This window comes from Pyrgilauda ruficollis, unplaced genomic scaffold, assembly GCF_017590135.1.
Source record: "Pyrgilauda ruficollis isolate IOZ18807 unplaced genomic scaffold, ASM1759013v1 scaffold42, whole genome shotgun sequence".
Lineage (NCBI taxonomy): Eukaryota > Metazoa > Chordata > Aves > Passeriformes > Passeridae > Pyrgilauda > Pyrgilauda ruficollis.
This window is the reverse complement of record NW_024525712.1, coordinates 5,431,887-5,455,638: the sequence shown is the minus strand read 5'-3', so window position 1 is coordinate 5,455,638 and position 23,752 is coordinate 5,431,887. Positions and strand designations below refer to the sequence as shown.

Sequence of the window (23,752 nt, the reverse complement as noted above, 5' to 3'; positions counted from 1 at the left end):
TACACCTGCACTAAGTGAATGAAACTCATTTCCACTGGGGTTTTATTTCAACTCATGGTTTCATTTTTCAGCACTCTTAATGACTTGAGAACTAGCTAATCTTTCCTAAACAAAAATGGTTTTTTGCTATGCATCTCCAGAGTAGCCAGATTAACTGATTTTCATAGACTTTCTTTCATTTTCTATTTCATACATGTAGATGGAAACTTATTACTGAATGATTCCTAGCCCTGCAATTTTTCTCTCCTGAATAATCTTTACAGATTAAAAAAATATTTTTCATAGAAGAAAGTACAGATTAAAAGTCTACTAAAAGCAACCTAAGACAGGTAACATCATAGTTTTATTGATACCATGGCAAACAATACATTAGAAAAATCACTGATACATGTTTGTCCATTTAGTAAACAAGATACAGAATATCCCAAATAACACTGGGAAACAATATTGAAGATATCTTCACAATAATCTTCAAAACAATCACTGTTCTGTACTAATTTTTTGAAGGTACAAAAATATTGTCTTATATTCCCTACTGAGAGACAGAAATCCTACCGTTTTCTTTGATTTTCTACCAAAATTAAACTGAAAAATCAGCAGTTTTAGTCAATAAGTCAGAAAAGCAGTATGGTCAATCTTTGTAGTAAATTTATTTCCTTAGCTTCTTTTGCTGCTTTATTGCCATTTATTACATAGTAATAATTGATAACTATTATTTGCCATTATTACTTTCAAATAGTTAGAACAAGATCAAATATTCTCCTTTTCTTCCTGTTTTCTCTTTTAGCTTCTTGAGGTCTGTATGACTTTCCTGAACTGTTTTGCAATAGTTGCAGCCTAATTTTCAATGAAGTGCTGTAAAAGTTTCCCTTTGAAGATGCCAGAAGACATTTGTCAAGTTACTTTAAAATTTAGACTGTGTATTTGACTAGCAAATTCTAAAAGCTCTAAATAATATCTCAGGAAGAAAGTTGAAAGATTAACTTAAGCCCAAAGCACAGTTGGTTTTGGAGCTTAACACCTAGGTATATTCCTATTATGACATCATACCAAAATATGGGCGAAAAAAAAAAAGAATCATGGGAGGAAAATAGACACATGAATAAAATAACTAATTTAGTAATTCGACAACTTTGTTTCATCTTACATGTTAGACAATTAGAACAAAATGAATAATCTAAGTACTGAGTCATGTATCTTACCATTCACACTGAGCACCATACTAACAGAGGAGTATCCTATGGTGTTGCGGGCAACGCACTCATAGCGACCTTCATCGGCTGTGCCAACGTCGCGAATGGTGAGAAATCCCTCTGGGCTAACATGGAATTTTCCACTCTCAGTAACCTGCACTCCATCCTGCAGGAAAGCCCATAGCTGACTTATTCAAAACACACTCGTTTTCGTGCATGACTTTTTCGTAATCTTTTTCTCTTCTGCTATTATTTTTTATTTTATGTTTCTATTTTGTATGCCAAGTTTACAGTCAGATAGTTTTAATAAGCTCATATAGAAAAATCACATGTACTTCTAAAATGTACAGCGTATTTCTTTACTTCTACAATTACTCATTATTACAAATCGAAGTATTTTAATAGGCTTTCACCACATAAAATCTATGACCCAAAAATAAGATGACACCACTTGAGAACATACACATGTTATTTTCCTCAAAATTAATCAACTGAAATAGATCTCAAGAACTTCATGTATATCAGTTTTTCATGTGCTACATATTTAGAAACTATTTAAGGTTCATTAGAGTAAATTTCTAATGTTCACTAATTGAAGAAAAGAATATAATCAGAAAAATTGAATATCAATATTAGCAACTCATTAATTCACTGGTAACTCTGCTGATACTCTATAGTTTGATATAGCAATTATTACATCAATAGAAATCAAAGCCACAAAGAGGTTACCAGAAAGTTACCAAAGCCTATCCTGGTTGGTATCAACGTAGCAGTAGCAAATGGCTCCAATACACCATTTCTTATTGTTTTATATCAATAATATCATTGAAAGTGTGAATATTAGTAGGCTGTTCACACAGAACTGTCACTAAATATAGACCTTTTAAGGTATACATTATGAATTTTAACTGGTCTGCATAATATTTTGCATAAGTACATATGTAAATGTATCTATAAAAAATTCAAGTTTAGTATCTATATACCTGCTCTGTATTAAATACTTACTGATTGGACTTCCGGAAATGTTTTCATACACCATAGGAAGCAAAAATTTGACAATGTGCACTTTCAATAATGAATTATGAAGAGATGGAAAGGCCACTGTCTTTCTGCAATAACTGAATATGCAGTACCTTATTCCATGTAATGACTGGCTCCGGCTCTCCTTGAGCACTGCATGGGATCTGCACGTTTGTGCCAACCTCCACTGTCATGTCACTGGGAACACTGGCAAATACAGGAGTCACTAAAAAAGCCAAATGATACACTGATAAATTATGAAATACAACTTGTGCAAAAGACAATCAAAAAATAGGTCAGCACTCTGTTTTTATCAGTTACTGAACATTTCTTAATCTACTACATGATTCTATCTGCAGGCTTTTAGTTGCTTATAACTTTGTTTTAGAGATTAAATTCTCCTTGAAGAAACTAGCTTCCCACAGTTGGATGTATATTCTTTGCTGGATAAAAAACTGGCTGGATGGTCAGGCCAAGAGATAGTAGTGAATGGAGTTACATCCAGTTGGTGGCCAGTAACAAGTGGTGTTCCCGAGGGCTCAGTATTGGGGCCAGTCCTGTTTGTCCTGTTTAATATTTTCATCAATAATCTGGCTGAGGGAATCAAGTGCACTCTAAGCAAGGCCATTGACAACACTAAGTTGGGTGGGAGTGCTGATCTGCTGGAGAGTAGAAAGACTCTACAGAGGGAGCTGGATTTATACAGGCTGAATAAATGGGCTGAGGCCAATTGTATGAGGTGCAACAAGGCCAAGAGCCAGGTGCTGCCCTTGGATCACACCACCCCCTGCAGTGCTGCAGGCTGGGGGCAGAGTGGCTGGAAAGCTGCACTGTGGAAAAGGAGCTGGGTGTGCTCATTGACTACACCTGAACATGAGCTGGGTGTGCTCATTGACTACACCTGAACATGCCCAGGTGGCCAAGAAGGCCAGTGGCATCCTGGCCTGTATCAGCAATGGTGTGGCCAGCAGGACCAGGGCAGGGATTGTCCCCCTGTACTCAGCACTGGTCAGGCCCCACCTCGAGTGCTGTGTCCAGCTAGAAACAAGTGACAGGACAAGATCAAATGCCCCTAAGTTGCACCAGAGGAGGTTTAGATTAGATAAAGGGAAAAATTTTTGCATAGAAAGGGTTGTCAAGCACTGGAACAGACTGTCCAGGGCAATTGTAGAGCCACCACCCCTGGAAGTGTGGATATGACACATAAGGACATGGCTTAATAGTGAACATGGTGGAAGTGCTACATTGACAGTTGGACTTGATGAAAGGTCTTTTCCAACCGATTCTATGACCTTATTTTTAATGTCTGCTTCAGGATTATTTTAAAGTACTCTTAACTTCTAACATAATAGTCTAGTAGTTGTCCAAACCACTTAAGTTCCATTAATTTAGAGCTCTGAAAAATATTTCTGTTAATAGCTAAACCTGTAGAAAGCCATCAGAATGAATATTGCATTAACTTGTAATCTTTTTTTTTTTTTTTGTTATTTTAATTTTTTTAAGTAGCAACAACTGCAATTTCTCAGATGACAAAAGCAAAACCTTCCACAACTCATTCAAGTGAGTCTCTCAGCTTGACTTGCTGAGGTACTGAGTCTTGACAGAGCTCCTTTCTCCATTGCACCTATGATGCCTTAAAATACCAAAATATCACCTTCAATTCTAAGGACAGAGTACACTGTTACCTAAATAAATCCACTGTGAATAAAATTAATGTGTTTTTAAACTGTAATTTTCTGCAAATCCAAACTGATGCCTGGCACTCAGATATCATCATAAGAAGCACATACAAGATTATGAAGACATTAAGAATTCTATTTCTGCTGTAACATACACTGCTATGTTACTGATGTCATGATACTGATGTTTAGGGGGGAGTGGGAGAGGGTTGAGGGTTGTGCTTTTACAGAGAAGTATGTGGCTCCACTGCAGTCATTTATACTACCAACCAATCTGGCCCTACTGTTAAACTGTACATAAATACCTGTAAAAGACCAGAAATGAGTTCAAATAAGGCATCCAGAGGCAGGTGTCCAGCACTGGGAGCTAAGAGAGTCTGGCTATGTGGATGTGAGCTGAGTCATGCCAGCAAACAGACCTGGACCATTAATCTGTGTTTATTAACACTGATTCAACCACAGTGACCAATGACTAAATATTCCTCAGGTGAACAGTCCTTTTGTTAGACGCCCAAAAGAAAATTTTTCTTCTTGCACAATTGAAAACAGCATTGCAAATAATCTGTGGAGAGCTCCAATGTCATGCTACATATTCAGCCTTCAATCTTGTATTTATTATCTTTTGGTGACTGAATTTTGCAACCTGAGTTGCACAAAAATTGTTTTATTAAATTTTACTCAAGTCCAGTGAAATTTAACACTGCTGGTAAACTTCTTTCAAAATGATACTTGTTTTATACAATCTTAATCAACATTTTATATAAGTTTAAAAATCATCTCAATTTTGACAAATCCATCTTCTAATACTACTCTTAACTAAGAAAAATCAATAGAATTTTTTTTCTGACAAACTTCTAAGCTCATTTGAGCCCCTTTTACTAATATACAGTTTTAAGTTTGGTCAGTAAAAAGAAATGCTTTGAATTACATGTTTTATCTCCTTGAATTCAGTTAGACATCAAAATACTTAAATAAATTATGAATGGTAATATTATTATTATTTATCCTAGAAGTAACTTACTTAGAATTTAATTGAAAAAAAAAAGCATAAAATTGGAGTTTGGGGTTGGTGTTTTAGGACTTTTGTATCAGTTTATTTTCAGTACAAAGAATGACTTTTCTTTGTGAAGTTCATTCCGCTTCTGTAAAAGAAAGTGTTCTGTTTCTGGATATGAAACATTATGTTAATAACACCACTTAACTAACATCATAGAACCTTAGTGGAAACTAGACTTTTCACAAAATAAAATATTTTCCAATGCATAGGAATACTGTCATCCTAAAAAAAAAAAAAAAAAGTAAATCAGATAAACCTCTTTCCCAAAAGACAGACTGTTCTAAAGGTTCTAAAGGAATGATACCCTGCACAAATACTGGTAAATGTCCAGACATGGTATTTGTTGGAAACCAGCTGGGATCTACAAGAAGATATACTCAGAAACAATCACACATGGTACTGTGTATTTTAGTGTAAGCTTAAATATTTCTCTTTTTTTCTTTTTTTTCTTCCCAGCAGCTGTGCATGGGCTGTACCTCTAGGCTGCACAGTCAGGTACACAACGATGCGCTGGGATCCAATAATGTTGACAGCTTGGCATTCATACTGTCCCTGGTCATGCAGAGCAACCCTGGAAATCCTCAGCGTTCCGGAGGATAGAACTAAGTGTCTTCTGTCAACAGACAACTGGCCTCCTGAAACATACAACAACAACGCCATTTGCTCCTTATAGCAACAAAATCCCTTTGTGTCAGAAAAAGGGAAATCCAGGTTTTAAATTTGATGAAACACTGGAAAATATTAAAGCTTCTTAAAAAAAAAAAAAAAAACCAAAAAAAACAAACAACAAAACAAACAAGAAAAATGTTTGAAACCTTTACTTATAAGAAGATAAACATGAAAAGCAAACAAATTATACATATGCACACAATCACAATTCTGATCTCTTCTCTGTTTGTGGTAGAAATAAATATTTCATTTAAGGAGCATGCTAAAGCATCCAAATGAGAAGGCAAGAAAACACCAACATGTGTTACTGTTCATGTCATATTATTACCATGTGTGTAAGACACAATTTATCTTATTTGCCTAGGCCTAGATAATCCACATAAAAATACACATGGCCCCGAAAAAAAATGGAATATAAGAAAAATGGATGTACATCAGTGTCTGTACCCTATCCTCCCTTTCTGGACATTTAATTGATCGGAGCAGTCTAAGTAGAGGGAGAAACAGGGGCATTATCAAAATTATGGGGGCATCAAAACAGGGGCATCAAAATTATGAACAATTTGTTAAGAATCTGCTTTATGTACCATAATTTAGAATTTCCAAAGAGTTATTTACCCCACTAGGGTTTTTACACTCGAATCAAACAGAATTTTTGCTTACCAACAAAACATCCACTACAATAATACTTCCTGCTGGATTTGGCTTAATGCCTTTAGAGCCATAACTCGATAAAATAGTTAGCAGAGTGCACCCCGTTGTTTCTGTCAATGTGCATTAAGTGACAGAGATGCTGGTACAGTTACAGGCTGGACTGTTCTGGTTTCTGAAGAGAGCACATCCCACCTAATTTCAGACCTCCAGTTAATGACAGCCATCTCTGTTTCTTCTGCAGTACAACAGCAGTGATATATACTGCTACCTGCAATTTGCCTCATATTTCTTAAACATTTATTATTAGGAATATATTATGGACACATATTTTAGTGACTCTTTTTTACTTAACAATGAAAAATGCTTGGGCAGCTATCTTCTGTGGGAAACCTTGCCTTTCCCAGCTAAAGGAGAAAGAGATGAACTCTGTTTCCTTCAGAGACTGAAGCATCTAAACAAATAAACACAGTTCCTTTCAGTAAAGAAGTGATTCCAATATGACTGCTAAACTATCCTGGTAGTTTAAAAGTAAGAATGGAACACACTTACCTCCTTTAGTCCAGGCAATAACAGGCTGGGGATAACCTTGTGCCTCACAAGGGAAGTCAACGGTTTGTCCCTCAATCACTGTTTTGTCTTGTGGAGTGACAGTAAACTGAGGTAGAGCTACAGAAGAGGAAATAAAGCCATTTCAAAAAAACAATTGAAAAATGCATGACTCAATTGCATACTATTTCCTGTGTAAGTTTAAATAGCTCATATTGGTGGGAAAAGAGATGCTAATTCTTTTATATTGTGATCCCTAGAGAGAATAGAGTTAGGGCAGCCACTTGTGCAAAAGGAACATCTCTCTCACAACCTGGTCCTGATGCCATTGAAGACATGTGGGATCTACTGCGACAGATCCAAAATAAGAGGTGCAGTAAAACTTGTAGAATCAAACATAAGTCTTCCCTGGATTAAAAATATTATCTTCTCTTTCTCTCAAAACTACCCAATTAAATTGTGAAGAAAAAGTGATGTAATCAAAACCTTGAGCTGCTCGTTTTTTTCCATGAAAGCAATGAGTGGAGCGTGGGCCAGATTCAGCAGTAACACTGTGCACTAACTAACTATTCACTGTGTGAGAAGTATTTGTTCAGCTCTCAAAACACAATTATCCACTGGTAATAAATGAACAAACCACACAGAGAAGTTGTTTTGTATAGCTTTAGAACTCATTAAAAAGGTATTTGCAATCTTAACTGTTTGCCAACTAAAGATTTTAACATGAGAACAGAAGCAAACAAATTTAAAGGTTACTTAAAACATTTTGGAAATAAAAGTTCCAGCATGAAAGTGCTTGCAAAAAATATTAACATATACACAGGAGACTTCTGATAATTGATCTCAAATACTTTATAACCACACTATTGACATACAATATAGAAATTATTGCAATCATGAGTTAGTGTACTTTGACTTTTGCAGAAAAAGCTGTGCTAATGCCTCAGCTGGCAGAATGATAGCTTCTATCAAACTCAGCAGAAAATGTTTCCACAGTCACTGAAGTGTCTACAAAAGAAAAGCAGCACAGAGCTGTATTCAAAACTCCATTTGTAGTTCTCCAGGCATAAATTCTATTCTCTAGCATTAGTGCCTGTTACAGAAAATATTTAATCATTCAAAAAATTTGACATTGCTTGTTTGTTCCTCCATGCAAACAAAACATAAGAAGTTAACATTTGAAAACATTAAACTTCTGATAATAATCACTGAAACATCATTTTTAGGGAAATGGTATATAATATCTTACACTGTGTGAAATGTATATCAACTCCCCTATGGACTATAATAGTGCAATTAGAAGTAAAAACTCTTATGTTTTTAATTTGGCTCTGTCAACTCACAAGAAAAGACCAATCCACACAATGTCCAGTAATATGTCTCTCCCAGTTTAACATGACTTACCTTGGACTATGATGTATGCTGTCGCATGGATGTTATCTATGGTGTTAGTTGCAAAGCAAGTGTACTCGCCACTGTCTTCCTGCTTTACATTTTGTATGTAAAGTCCTCCCGACGGAGTTATGGTGACACGAGGGTCATTTGGTAGAGGGGTTCTGTCGCCTTTGGTCCAGGTAATTCGCGGCTGAGGGTGTCCGGCTGCGCTGCACTCCAAGGTAACGCTCTCTCCAACCAGCACTTCAGTATTTTGTGGGTGAATCACGAAACTTGGCCTGGCTGTGAGAAACAGCAATACCTAAATGCAGCTTTCAGCTTGCACAGCTCTAATTTAGACAAATACAATCTATAACTGGGGACACCTGGGGGATTTAATAGCTCAAAGATACCCCTAATCTCGGTGGAAATTCTGCCTTGCTTAAAGTCTAATCTAACTGCAGACATCAATACATAAAAACAAAAGCTCATAATTGCTCTGAGGTTTTTTTTCTCAACTCCCATTAAAACAATTTTCAAACATTTTGCTCTTCTATGCTGATCTTTATAAAGGTCCCTTCAGAGGCATGGACACTGAGACCCAAAACACAAACAGGCTTAAACATTGCTCTAAGTGCACAAGAGCCAAAACTGATTAAGCTACATTTTAAGTAACCTTTCTCAAGTACATGAGTAATTTGCAGTGACATTTTAAGTTTACCTGACGCTGTGTGTCAAAACAAAATGTTCTCACAGCAAAGACTGTGTTTTAAAAACATTACAGTCCTGGACAGGAATTTAGTCCTTGCAAACATGAGGCCTTGGCTAGACAGAGCTAAAAGGTTCTTGAGCAAGGATGGCTGCACAGGGTGTGCCGAAGCTTCCATGAGTGGCCTGTTCAGCAGCTTGTGGTTTTTGGTATCCAGAGAGAACGTTACTGCACTGAGAAATGTTGCAATGCAAAGTCTCTTCTCCTAACCCTTCTGCAGCCTACAAGACTATTATAAAAATTGCATACTACAATAAACATATTAGTTAACCAGCTGAGTTGCATTTTTGTTCTAGGGATATTATAGCTTCATGATCTATATCTTAAGATGCCCGACAAATCTACATATCAAGCACCAAAGCATTTTATTTTTTAGCAATCTTATTATGAAAACAACTCTCTATCTGAATGCAAAATTCAGACTTAATGTTCTTTACCTGGTGACTCAAAGTATCTAAGAGTAACTTCCTGAGTTTTCACTTCTCCAGCCACATTTTTTGCCATGCACTGGTAAATGCCTTGGTCTGTTTCTTGAGTATTCTGAATCATCAACGTGCCATCATCTAGCAAGTTTAGACGGGAATCTTCTTTCATACTGAGCTCATTACTGAGAAGAAAAGGATCTGCTAGAGTTAAACTTTTAAATCACAAGTGCAGAAAACTGCCAAATAATAAAACCCAGGAGATAAATTACACAAAATAATTTATATAATATATATTTCCCCAAAATAACTTGTGGGGAAAAAAACCTTTTACTTTGTTAAAAATACTTTACATTTTCTCCTAAAGAGAAAAAGAGGAAAAACAAATCATGAAACTATATTGCTTGTGAAAATGCAAGAAATGCATCTTCAAAATGAAAAGTTAAAATAATTTTATGAGGAAAAGCTTACAGGGGAAAAAACCCCAGTGAACAAATACACATATCTGGTCTTTAAAAGGCTGTTCTAGTTGGAAAAACAATTAGAACTCTTTCCACTGGAAGTATGTCATGCAAGTTCAATATTCAAGATGCTTTCTGCTAGGAGAGAGGTTGGTTGCTATAAAACCATCTTTGTGCCAGCCTCTGCCTGGATTGTTCAAGAAGCACTAATTGATTAGTGCTTGATTATATTTTGTACTGGGTTAAAATGCAAGTTAAGGTCAGGTTTTCAGGTTAGGTCATGCATGAAAAGTTTCTGTGATGTAACCTAAGAAGTCTTAGGGGGTTTTATTAAAGGAACTGTTTCTCAGTCCACCCCTCACTACATGATGAAGAAAGCACAGAGGAGGGATGAGATCACACCCCTTATGTACAAAACTCAGCCTACTGATCTATTCAACATACTGCTCAACAGGCTGATGGCTTTTGACTGAAATCTGGCCATATTCAACTAGCTTGCAAACAGCTCTGCTCTCATTCATACAGCCAGGAAACAAGCCAGAGTCAATAATCGCTCACCCCAAGCTCAAGTTTCTTCTTATAACTCATATGTGTATTCTGAATACGTTTTCTTTGTGTATTATAAGTGCATGAGCCAGAGAAAATTTTAAAGAAATAATTATACCATTCGAGTTCAAGGCTCTGCTCTTGACATACTCCATAAATGCTGTACTTCTGCTGCACAAGGGGTTCTCAGTGACATCAGCAGAAAGATATAGAACCAGAACTCTAAACCATGCCATTTCATCAGCAACTGACTAACTAAAATGCTTTACAGAAACTGTAAGGGAATTTATGTTCCAGGTCAGGTTTGTATGAGAGCATTATTAAACCAAAGTCTGATTTACTGATGGTAAACTCACAGTTCATGTGTCCATTGTCAGTTCACACCAGTTTAAGGGGGTAAGGTGCTGCCACAAGGCTGGTTCAGCTGTGCCCAGTGCAGCTGGAGGGAGCCAGGCTCTGGGCACAGCCTGAGCAGGCACTCCACAGCAGGCTGGCCCTTGGGCAGTTTAAAGGTAGTCACCCTTTACAGAACTTTCTCCCAACTTCTAAGTGGTGAAGGAAAGAGATGCAGTATGTTGCCCAGACAACCTGTGCTATCTCCACCCTTAGAGGCTTTTAAGACCCATCTGGATAAAGCAACCTGCTATAATCCTGCTTTGAGCAGAAGGCTGCACTGGAGACCTCCTCCAACCTTGGAGACCTCCTCCAACCTCAATTACACTACAGTCTTATGATATAAAGACTTGCCTGCCCTCCATGTATCATTTTGAGGAGGCTGGAAACATGTCTCTCTCCTCTCCTGGGACAGAGCTCAACCTTGGAGGAAGATATCTCTGAGGAGCTAGGGCTCCAGAAAGAGTTCTCTGAAACTTTAATTGTATCCAGCTGGAGTCCTTAAAAAAAAGTACCTTTTTCTCCACCTCAAAATATATGCAAATGCTAAGTAATCCACAGTCTGGACATAAAACATGTCCACATGTCCTGGTACTTGTATATAAATGCTTTAGTATTACAGGTATGAGCAGCTTTGCAGGTATACTACAGCTGAACATCTTACAAATAGTACTAGAGTAATAATACTTTCTAGTTTCCAGCTCTTGAATGTTTAGAAATATTAATAAAAAAGCTATGGGCCATCATTACTTCATATGCTTATTTTAATTATAGCATGTTTTTGCTGTAACTATTTCATATATTACCATACATAGCACATGGACATGCACCCAGAAATGTACATACACACAGGCAAATGTAATTACAAGAAGTTTCTCTCTTCCTCTTTCAAACTTACTTGTTTCGAAGCCAGATAATTTCTGGTTTAGGATTGCCTTCAGCCCTGCAAGTGAAGTACACTGTATTCCCTGAGGTAACGTCCACATCCTGAGGCTCTGATGTAATTCTTGGCCTCTCTATATCAACAATAAAACACACAAGGAACTCTTACTTATTTTAAAACTACTAAAGAGTGGTAAATAAAAATATTTCCACATATCTTGCAAAAAATATCCTTCACAAATGTTTTGCCTTAAAATATGTATATGCTTAGTCAGGATTAACTGCACTTTTCCCTGTGCAAAAGTGACTGTGGGATTTCTGACCTCCTTCATTGTTCCTTAGAACCTTTCAGCAGACTGGAAATAGATTGTGCAAATGTGTATTAGGTTCTAAAGCAGCTGTTTTATTTATTTGAACAGAGATTCAAATTGCCAATGAAGGAAAAACTTTAAAGCAGCAAGAAGTGCCATTTAAAATAACTTCCCCTAGATAAGTATCAGTGCCTAGCCTGCCTCACAGAATAATTTGTACAGCTTGCTTCCTGCAGTTTCCATATTCAGGTTCCTTAGATGTGCAAAGGGCTGGTAGGATGCCATGTGCATTATTCTTGCATCGAATTCCCTTTCTCCTATTTTTTTCAAGAACCTTGTAGATGCTTATGGTCAGTTCTCTTGATTAGAATTATATCCAACACATAACCAAAAGGACAATTTACTTATTTTACACCTTGGCTTCATTACGTGAGTAGGCAGGCAAATGCCCATAGCTTGATGATAAATCTGCATTTTGATTTCAGAACACAAGAAGTACTCGGCCAAGTCACAGGGTGCCCACGGGGCCAAATTTTTACACCACTAGGATGAAGGAATATATACAAACAAAAGGATTACAAAGGTGCTTTTCCGTTAATCCTCAGTGGCAGAGGATTCCAGCGCCTGTGTGAACTCCTATTAATCATAGGTGAGTAAAAAAAAATTCAGTGACCCAACACCAATTCCTACATCAAAAAATAATTCTAAAGGCCAGAACTGTGACATCAGGGGAAATTCAGTGAAGCTTATTTCTTTCCTTTCCCTCATATAGAAGGGAATAAATGACACCAAATAATATTAATGCAACACCATAGACCCTAGTTGACAGTCCTGTTATGATCAGAACTGAAATATAAAAGGGAAAAATAAACTCCTTCGGGATAATCACCTTTCGTTCTTCAAGGGGAAATTTCAAAAATGATTATATTTGTTTCGTTAAAGACAGGCTGAAGGGTAAAAGCAATCAATCCTGTCAGAAGCACACAAAAACAGAAAAGGAACAAAGAAAGATTTCTAGAAATAACCAATATTATCCAGAGGTGGTCAGTGTTAATAAACACAACAATAAATTCTAACTCCCCCCAATAATACAATTTAGGTACATGCAGCCCATTGAAAATAAGCCATCAGGAAGTGGCAAACCCACCACAGTTCAATTCTTCTGGTGTTATTGTGGCCACCGATCTTCCCTGGATCCTCCGCGGGTACTCACAGGTGGCTGCTGCCTGAGCGTTACCCGACTCCGCATACGCCTTCAGCAGCTCCGCCAGCCACAGGATCTCACAGTCGCAGTGCAGAGCGTTGGAGTCCAAACGCCTGCACAAAACAAGGAGCAGCCACAGCTCTGTTAGCAAGCCTCAGCCATTTCTCTAGGATCAACATGTTCTGTAAATGGAGCAATGCCTTTATCTGTGAAACAGACAACAGCCAACATGCAATACAGGTGATGTTTACTCGCTTATAGGCATTCTGGGAGTTTTTATTAGAAGAATGCATGTTATTTTTACTACCCAAAGAACAATCTATGTATATTATTTAGTCTATAAGACAATGATTACAAATAATCCCAATATAGGAAATAAACTTCAGTCAGTAACTAAAGAAAATAGATATAAAACAATCTATGCACATAAACAACCGGAGCACAGTAAAGAAAAAAAAATATTTAATATTTAAAACAATTACACCATAAAAGGCATTTACAAGGAAGATAAATATTGCAAGAGAAGACACAGTGTAATTGGGTTATTTAAGCTTTCATTAGTTCAATAATAATTCAATTTACTTACAGTCTCTTCATAGATTCTAAGTGACTAAATGTTCCAGGAATCAAATGAGCTATTCTGTTGTTATGCAAAAACCTGTTAAAAGCACAGAAATATGCATGTAATAATTCAGATTTTGTGATGCATTAATTTAATTTACATAATTCTGGAAAGTTTTCAAGATAAATAAATCAAAGGAAATTTAAGAAAAAAATTGAACCTGTTCAGCAACTCATTGTCTGGTATTTTTTAAGTGGCTTCCAAGGTGTACTTGGGTATGTCCACATGGGGAAAAAGAAGCCAAGTAAGTAACTACAAGGAAGGGAGCTCATAAGCATTCAAACTAGAAATTAAAAGGTCCTAAATAAATAGTCTAGTTCTTCATTCATAACATTTATTTTAGGCCAAACATTGATCACAGATCTTTGGGAAGTAGTTTTGCAAAAGAAAAATAAACCACAGGCAATGCTCACTTCTGCATGCCTCTAGGTAAGCCTTGCCAAAGTGCTCTTGGAAAGACTACGTAGTAGTTACAGTAAAAAAAATTGAATTCAAAACCATCTATGGCAATGATAAAAATATTATTTTTTAGTTTAAAATGCTTGATTTAATTCAAACAAAGAAGCAAGCTGTCTTCTAAATCTTACCCCAAGAAAAACAAACTTACAGCCTTTCAAGTTTTGGAAGATGAGTAAAGGATTCAGGTTCCAACGTTTCTATTTGATTAAAGTGCAGATACCTAAAAATATGTTAAACAAAAAGAAAAATACTGAAACAATTTTCTTGGTAAAATATTTTAAAGAACTTATTGTTTCCATAATGTTTACAGATCTAAATGGCCATAGTGACGTAGCAGCTTTTTTCTGTTACCATCTGAATCTCATACTTGAATCTGAGAAATAGAAGACATGACAAAGACGTGTTTGTAGATCACTATATTGAGTGTGTGTGTGTGTACATATATAAGCAAAAAACCTCAAACATTGCTTTGGAGATAATACTTTGAACCCTATTTTGCCAATTCTGATGTTCATTGTATGCATGCCTGAAACAATTTATCATAAAAATAAAATTATTTTTTAATAGGAAAAATGTTAGAGGTAATTTAGAAAACATTTACAGTTTCCAGCACAATAACATTTTTCATGGCCAAATGTTTTAATTTCCATGAATGAAAATGTCAAAACATGCTGAGAAATCATCTTCTCTAGTCCACAAACTAGCATTCACAGCATTTAAAGCTGTGAATGTTCTCAAACCCAAATCTGTAATATAAACCCAAGTTTGACTAATTTGACTTTAGACAAAGGGCTTCTTAGCAACTCATGCTGTTTGATGCTCTCTTGATGCTTATGCAAGCTATTAACATTACACAACAATAAATCTACACAGCTGTTAATGCTGTAAAATCGACAAAGTTAACATAACAAGACAATTAACCAGACTATTAACCTGTAACTATTGTGAAAATGGACTGCAAAGGCAGGATCATTCCAGCATCTACTATTTTGTGGAGCTACCCCTGAACCTTGCAGATGAGAAAACAAGATGTAATGGATAAGACTGGCACAAGAAACTGTGAAAATGATTTATAGACTTTGGATCTTGATTATATCCAAATGCATTCAAAACCCTTTAAGTTTCGTATTCGACCTCTAACAAACTCAGGAACCTCTGGAGAATGTGTATATACAAAAATCACTGTGGTCTGAAGAACAAAAAAAGCCTGTCATTTAAAAACAGTAAGAACAACTCCGAGCTCAACACCTCCTGAAATACCAATCCCTCAGCATGACAAGGACAAGGACATGGGGACTGGCCCGTGCTGATCCAGATGGTGGCTGGGCAGAGAGAAAAGCGATGATTGCAGCCAGGCCCTTGCTGGGAGCCCTGGAAGGCGGGTGCAGGGGAAGCCAGGCACGTGCCTGGCAGCCTCCCAGGGCAAGCACGAGCCAGCGAGCGATGCCAGGGAGCAGTGAATGGGGACCACAGAAAAAGGCAATAAATCAGCACGGGCGTGATCAAGCACATCAGAGTGTCAAGCCTGCCTACTGCCAGTGCAGTGCTACAGAGTGTCTTGAGCACAGAGTATGGTCTTGTTAGCCTGAAGAACCAAGAACCACATCACCTTGCTGGGATGGCTGTTTTCATCTCCCCTTTAAAAATACAGGGTGATTTCTCCTAAATTAAAAAGACAGATCTCAAAGGCAGATATTTCCTGCAAGGTTCACGCAATTTGCCAGCAGATTGAAGAGAGACCTCAGAGAGGAAGGACTGAACAAGGACTGGGCATGGCCCAGCCAGGAGGTGGGCAGGCACCCCTTGCCAGGAGCCAGGACTCTGCTCATCCACCTTCCAGGATCAGCAGCATTTGGGAGGGGGCAAGGCAAGGTGGGGATCACTGCAACGAAAGAGTACAAAGAGAAAAACCAGGCACAGCTATGGGGTTTGTTATCTCTGAAGCATTTTTTGTTTTGGAAAAAAAGTTACAAACACTACTTCTTTTGCAGGCAGCAGTGATTTTTTTCCTTTTAACTTTTTTACTTCTTCTTGCATTTTTATGCCTCATGAGCACCCTGCAAACACATCTCTTTATATTCCAAATAAGTAAGCTCTTGTACTTTTTTGGCATTGACAAGGCAAGATTTGTAGGCACCCTTATTTGAACAAAAATAACATTGGTAAAAGCAGACACATTAAATCACACAACCCCTTTTTCAGGGCCACAAATCAGGGTGAAATTAGAAAGAGAGAAAAAGAAAGAATACATCTCTCAGATAGTTTAAGTAGTACATACATTGCAAAACTCAAAGCTGCAGCCCATAATGGCTGCTTAGTACTCAGGATTATTAGAATTACAGATGCAATCAGTGTGTGCCTGACGAGTCATCTTTTTTTCCCAAAGAAATTAAAAAAATATTTCTGTTATAAACCTTGCCTTGTTTACAAGCTCACACCATTGCAGATACAATAATTCAGGTGCTGAAGAACCTTTTAACAGCTAACTATACCTCATCAGATATCATGCTGTCTAAAGCAGCTAAAAAAATCAAATCAAGAAATCCAGCTGGAAAATACTCTTAACTGCTTCACAATAGTTGGGCTACACAAGTTAATTGGGTTTTGCAGGTCTTTAAATTATGATCTAAAAAAGTCCTGAGCAACTTATCACGCAATTTATTAATAGAACAAGGTGTTAAATATCTGGCCAAAATAATTTGTAATTCAAAATAAATAGATGCAGAAACAGGACTGCATTAAGTCTACAGTAAAGAGAATAAAAAAAAAAAAACCTTGGCATTATGACCTACACTTTAATCTCATTTTATCACTCAGGTTTATCACTTTTATTATTTTCTTCTATGTACCACATTAAAGTTTTGTAAATGTATATTTTAATATTTTAATTAATATGGTAATGTCTTGGACTTAAAATTCACCTTAAAGGTAACCATATTCAGGAAATACTCTCACACTGGCATATCTTTATAGGCATCTTTTGTGTTCAGAGTACAAAGCACTAAAAATTGTAGTATCATGTAATAAGTTAGATATTAAAAAGAATTTCAGAATGGAAATTGAAAGAAAAGGCATACAAGAGTGATTTTTAAATACCTACATGTCTTTCTTTTTTAATTCTAAACTCACTACCTAGAATTAAATAAAAGGAAAGGAAATACTTATAGGGAAAAGAAGTCCAAATTAAACACCTCAAGAGGAAGATTTTATTAAATAAGCATGGTTATAAGAATAAGAAAGAATAATAATAAGAAAGATTGTCTTTCTTATTATTAATCTTGTAGGACAAAAGTTTAAAGTAAAATTCAGTCCCAGTGGCATTTTTCACAGCACTAAATTTAGGATTATATCTTATGTAGCTTTGTAATTTTTGTAGGTGAGGACTTTTATTAAATAAGCCAATTGTTCTTTTTCTAATAGCATCATCACATCTTTGGGGAAATACTTACCCACTAGCTGAGTAAAATCTATGTTCCGAATATTTAAACAGCATGTTTGCCCTTTTGATTATTTGAATAAGAAGGGACAAACATATATGTTCCACATTTGTCAAAGAGCTTTCCCTGCTCAGGGACATAGCAGCCTTTAACCACAAGGAAAAATATTTAAATCTATGTTGCGATAATGATATAAAATATTGGAACAGGATACTTAAGGAGATTATGGAATCCTCACTGAAAACTTTTAAAATAAGGCTAGACAAGTATCTGTTTCCAGTTTGTTGTCCCTAGGTGATCTTATTGTAGAATAATAAGGACTAACTTCTCAAGGCCCCTGTCATAACTCTTGAGTTCCTTTTTTTGTTTATTAATTAATTATCTGGCATAGAGTCATGCAAAAATCAGGAACTTGTAGTATAAAACAAGAAAGTAAATAGCAACACTTCACAAATACTGAAAACTGTATTAAGGTAATTGGACTTAATATAACAAACTGTATCACTATATGCTAGTTAAGGTTTTTGTCTATTAATTCCCCCTAAATATGTACATGTGTACATAAACTACAACATAACTAATAACAGCTTATAAAGAACAAAATTAGTACATTAATACAAAAGTTAAAAGAAAATGCATAAGTAGAATTAGGTAAACTGATTTAAAGAATTCCATTGATATTTGGGGATGCCATTAGTTAAATACTGGACAGTACACTTTTTGTCTCTTACAACTCATAAGCTGAGAACTCAAAAATGTGACAGTTATTTGGAAGGAAAGCAATGTATACACATCTGGAAATGGACTCCACTTAGAGCCAGATCTAGGGATCCAAACCCACTACCTCCCCAGCAGGGTATTTGTGACATTTCAGGTGGGATTCAGTTGTCAAGCCCAGGCACAGAGGCACAGAGCAGCTGTCCAAGCCCAGGCACAGCCTTCCTTGCCTTTCGGGTGTTCTGTCTGCCTTCCGGCTGCTGCTCTGAAAAAATGCAAATTTCCTGCAGCTTTCTGCTGTTTGTGCCAGACCCAAACATATGTCTTGCAGATTTAACAGTGTCTTAACTGGTACTAAGCAGCTATTTTTCATCAGCTGACTCTCTCCCTTCATGCCCAGCCACAGGTGTGAAGGTAGGTGATGAAATATATACAGCTCAGTGCGTTCAAGTACCTAAAACTGCCAATTTTTCTTCAGAATTTACCCTAGCAAAACCAGGTTTCAAGATCTGATTCAAAGATCTTATTCCCTTGGCAGAAATTTCCAAAGGAAAAGCTATTTTGACTACATCAGCAGCTAAGAATTCTGCTTCAGAGGTTTAAGGAGGAACCTGCCAGCTGCAGTAAATACTTGGGGGTTTTATCCCTTATACATGCAACAGTACATTTAGGTTTTAGTTAGTGTAATTTAATTACATTTAACTACATTTCTTTTCTGGCAACAACTTCAGTCATCAAAAATCATGTATTTACTTTGCTGTTCAGGTATTTTTTAAAAGCAACTATCAGTTGAATTCTGCTTCACTGGAGTAGAAGAAATTGCTGTGAAACGAGTCATTCCCTGAAATGTGGTCCACAGTGTCTACTTCTGAGAACTCTGCTGAGCACTGAGAACAGCATTTGGCTGAGTTAACACAACCAGTAGCAAAATGTGTTCAATAACTTGCGGCCACAGAGACCTCAAATGCAGAAACATTGATTTAGTACTGTCAATACAGTTCAAAACTGAAACGAGGACACTTAGAAACTTGTTTGCCAAAGGTAATTCTTGTCTTGCTAGCAGTTTTTCTCCAATGCTAATGTGATAAAACAGACCCTGTAGAGTCAGAACGTATTTTTATGCTAAAGATGCATAAATGCCAAATCTCTCCTAAACTAAAAATCTCAAAGTGTGTTCTCCATTAAATTTATTTCTGTGCCTGCCACTGGCTTCATGTGTTCCTATTTTCCCTCCTGGCAAGCTCTCTGTTTAGAAGAGAAGCAAAAGAGCTCTAAAATTCTGTACCTGCCCCCATTCCCCAGCAGCTGCAAGTGCTGACATGGCACACAGGCAGGCAATGAGCAGTGACTCGGCCACACTCCATTTCCAACCTTCCCAGCTAGAGATGAGACTCAAGCCCTGAGTTTGAATCTCAATTTCATACTGAATAATGGGGTTGTCTCAAAAGTTTGAGATTAAGCTGATACAGTGTGACATCACTGTGGGCATCATAGTGTGTGTGCCTCATAGTGGAAAAGTGCATTCAGAAGGTCTTAATATCCCAAACTGGTTTATGTTTTTCAGTAATAACACAGAACAACAGGAAAAAAGAACACAAGAAAAAAGGACAAATATTGCCACTTGCAGCATATGAGGCTTGTGGCATGGGGAAGAACGTTATTTTGGAAATATCAGTAATTCAATAAAGGGGCCTCCGTATTCCAAATTCTACACAGAAATTATGTATTGCTATTAGCATGCAAGTAAGCCCTACCAGTTGCTGTCAATATGGTGCAGTAATAATTTCTAGAGTAAAAGGAGAAGGAAGAGAAAGGCATTAAGGAAAAAAATTACATATTTATATACCTTTTATAATTAACACTTCTGTTTTACATGGAAGCTCCTCCTTCAAAAGGCATCTATTTCACTCTAAAAGAAGCATGTATGATTTTGTACCCATATGAAGCGTCATTTGATTTAATATATACTCTGTATCTACTAATATCCATTAGAGGCTTAAACAAGGCAACTGGTATGTACAGAACACTTGTAATACACTAACACCTTTCAGGAGTTTAAAAATTTATATTCAGCTCCCAATTTATACACTACAAAACTCATTGGTTTACTACTGTTACTTGGTAGTCAAACTGTGAAACAACCACACATTTACAGCTTTTTCCGTTGTCTATACATTATCACAATGAATGCAGAGCAATGCCTTCTGATCATAGAGTAATAGAATTGTTAAGGCTAGAAAAGACATTTAGGATTTTCAAATCTAACCATCAACCTAGCACCACTATCATGTTCATCACTAAACTATGACCTCAAAGTGCCATATCCAGTCATTTCTTGAACACTTCCAGGAAGTGTGACTCCACTGCTTCCCAAGGCAGTTTCAATGCTTTACCACCCTCTCCATGAAAACATTTTTCCTAATACCAATGTAACCCTCTCCTGGTGCAACTTCAGATCATTTCCTTTTGTTACCTGGGAGAAGAGACCACTCCCCAGCTCATATAACCTCATTTCAAGTAGTGGTAGAGAGAAATGAGGTTTCTCCACTGAGCTTCCTTTTCCCCAGACTAAACAACCCAGCTCCCTCAGCTACTCTTCACAGGATTTGTGCTCCAGCCCCTTCACTCACTTCACTGCCCTTCTCTGGACTCATGCCAGCAATTCAATGTCTCTCCTATAGTGATAATAAAATAAAACATAGTTGAATTTAATGGAATCAATACAACTTGGTTTTGTCATGCTTAGGACTGTATTCTTCATTCTTTTTCAGTAGAAATTATTCTTCATTATACAGGAAAAGAAGTATGATTTTAATCGATCTTTCTGGAGGACATTACTGAAACATCTACATTGCAAAAGATGAACTTCCTTATTTTTTAAACATCTGTATCTTTATGTGACAATGATTAATATAAATTTTAGCAAGGTTTTTATTAAAAAAAACTATTCTTGTTTCAAAGTATAACAAAAGAGGGTTGAACTTGCAGAGGCAAATTCAGCTTTAGTTATGCCGCATAAAACAAAGTAACTGCTGCAGTGAAAGGAAGTGAGATATTATAAAAACCTGCAGAAATGAAAGCAGAATCTATCTCTAAGCAATACACATTAGTTTTCAACATTTCCCACAATAATTCTCCTTTGTCAAAGCTATGTAACAATGTATAGGGACATCAGGAATGCAAATCACAAATAAAAGACAAACATAGAAATGAGGAATTTGACACAGAGATCAATTGTGTTTTTTTCACATGCAAATGATTATGGGGCTCTCTGCCCAACCCAGGGAGTGCAGACGTGCAGAGCATGCAGGTAGGATGTACGGATCAAGGCGTGCACTTTTCCTCTGCAGGGGAACCATGGAGATGACAGCACAGAAGAGAAAAGGCACTTACAGTTGTTCTAGAGAGGCAAGTCCTTTAAATGCTTGCCTGTCAATTGACTGGATTTCATTCTTGTACAAATAGCTGAAACAAGAAACAATCAGTAATATTAGTACACAAACAACAGCTACATGAAGGTGGAAAAGAAGAATTAAGTTGACACGTGAAGACAGTTTTTCAACTACATATTAGAAAAAATAATACAAATCAAAAACTAAAAACATAAAAATATTCTGTCCTTGAGATTTCATCCCAAATGACTACCAGGAAAGACAAAAGTCTGGGGCCTTGAAGGCCCTGAGGCTAACACCCAGATGAACTTGGGCTTCCCAGTGCTCATGGCACAACTTACTGGATTTTTGTCCCTTGTTTTCTTGATTGGTTTGCCAAGTCAAAATAAATTCAACTCAGTGGGACAGAATTGCATTAGAAGTGCCTTTACCAGAACACACCAGGGATGCCACTAGCCTCTTGTATTCTTTAAAATATCTCATCTGAATACTGGTGCAAATATTCAAATTAGGATAGAGTGAGTCTTTTATTTGACTTGGAAAATAAACAGTGAGAAATTTCTGTAACTCCGAGGCCTGTGTCACCTTCAGAATATTCACAAAAAATACAAGTGAGAATATTGATATCACATCTATAAAGCAGCACTGTATATTTGTTTTATCACTGTGTAGAAGATGGACATTAGGTCCCCATTGATACTCTATAATATAAACAGAATACACATGCAGAGTATCAGTATGATCACACGTGTTGTCTATACCTTTTTTATGGAATTAAAATAATTCAGGATGGATCAGTGTGTGTGCTCATGTTCATCATGCTCTTAGCAGCAAGGATGGTTTAGTGAGGGCGTATTGGAGAAAAACCACACAGTTTAGCTGATGACTACAGTTTCTGCATGGAGGCAGCAAATGAAAATACTTTGGGGGTTCAGCATCAGTCGCTCTTTTTGTGTTATGATAGGCACAGGTTTGTGGTTAAGAACTTTTTCACAATTATTTGACAAGTTATTTGAAACTCAGTTAATCAGGCATGGGTTTCTATGGAAAGGGGATGAAGAGACTTTGTACCACAAATGACTTTATTAGCAGGCATCTTATTAGTAGTGGTTTTGGATTTTCTATTACAGTTTTCAGTAACTTACTGGAAATGTTGCAAACTCCTTTTGGTGCAACAGAAAAAATACTGGCTCTGCTGGAGGTGGTGGCAGTTTTTACACTGATGTGACAATGGGCAACATTTCACAATAGGCCCTAACAAGGAAAGAAGTTGTATGTATTTGATATTCAACTAATGGCAACTTTGGGGAACAATAAGGAGTAGTATCCTTCCTTTGAATCTAAATTAACTTTTCCAATGCCCTGCTTGCTGACAATCCAACACATTAATATACAGAAATTCCTGTGTGCTTTTTTGACATAGATATGCATCTGAATAAAAAAGCAGAGTTATTCCAAGAACAGGTAACATGGAAGTAAAAATTTCAGAGGTTTTTAAAATACTCAAAACCAGAAAAAATTACTGTTATGTGAAATTACTGTAAAAACTTTAAAAATAATTTTAAAACAGTGATTTTATATGTGGAACTGGTTTTTATTCTATTTGAAAAAAAAATATTTCATGAGTATTAAAATATTTGTTTTGGCTCAATTTACCAATTAATTTGAGGATCGCAGTCATTACAATTTTCTCTCCTTAATTTTCCTCTCTGATATTAAATTCCTATCTTATTTTCCTTTGAGAATTTTAAACACACCTTTTCACTCCTTAGAAAAATCTGAGGACTGATCAGCCGAAGTGTTATTTATTTTTCTTAATGCACTTAATTCCATTTGGCAGTGTGGAAATCCCTCTTATTTCTGAGTACTAAACTTCTGGTCAGAGCAGAGAACCAAGGTGGGCTTAGATAGTTTTGAAAACCGCCCTCAGTTAATTATCTCTTTC

General features: G+C 36.6%; 1 protein-coding gene across 3 annotated transcripts in view; it reads right to left on the bottom strand.

Moving 5' to 3' along the window:
- PXDN (peroxidasin) overlaps positions 1-23,752 on the bottom strand; it is an 85,609-nt gene that overhangs the window by 28,863 nt on the left and 32,994 nt on the right. For all 3 annotated transcript variants that reach the window (XR_005955994.1, XM_041477885.1, XM_041477886.1), the window contains exons 4-14: positions 21,809-21,880; positions 14,410-14,481; positions 13,767-13,838; positions 13,124-13,293; positions 11,682-11,799; positions 9,399-9,568; positions 8,223-8,495; positions 6,822-6,938; positions 5,426-5,584; positions 2,327-2,439; positions 1,203-1,359 (exon numbers count right to left, since the gene is read on the bottom strand). Coding sequence is in view for 2 of the 3 variants with exons in the window: in XM_041477885.1 (XP_041333819.1) it covers positions 1,203-1,359; positions 2,327-2,439; positions 5,426-5,584; positions 6,822-6,938; positions 8,223-8,495; positions 9,399-9,568; positions 11,682-11,799; positions 13,124-13,293; positions 13,767-13,838; positions 14,410-14,481; positions 21,809-21,880 (1,493 nt within the window). In the remaining variant the exon portion in view is untranslated. The remainder of the gene's footprint in view (positions 1-1,202; positions 1,360-2,326; positions 2,440-5,425; positions 5,585-6,821; positions 6,939-8,222; positions 8,496-9,398; positions 9,569-11,681; positions 11,800-13,123; positions 13,294-13,766; positions 13,839-14,409; positions 14,482-21,808; positions 21,881-23,752) is intronic.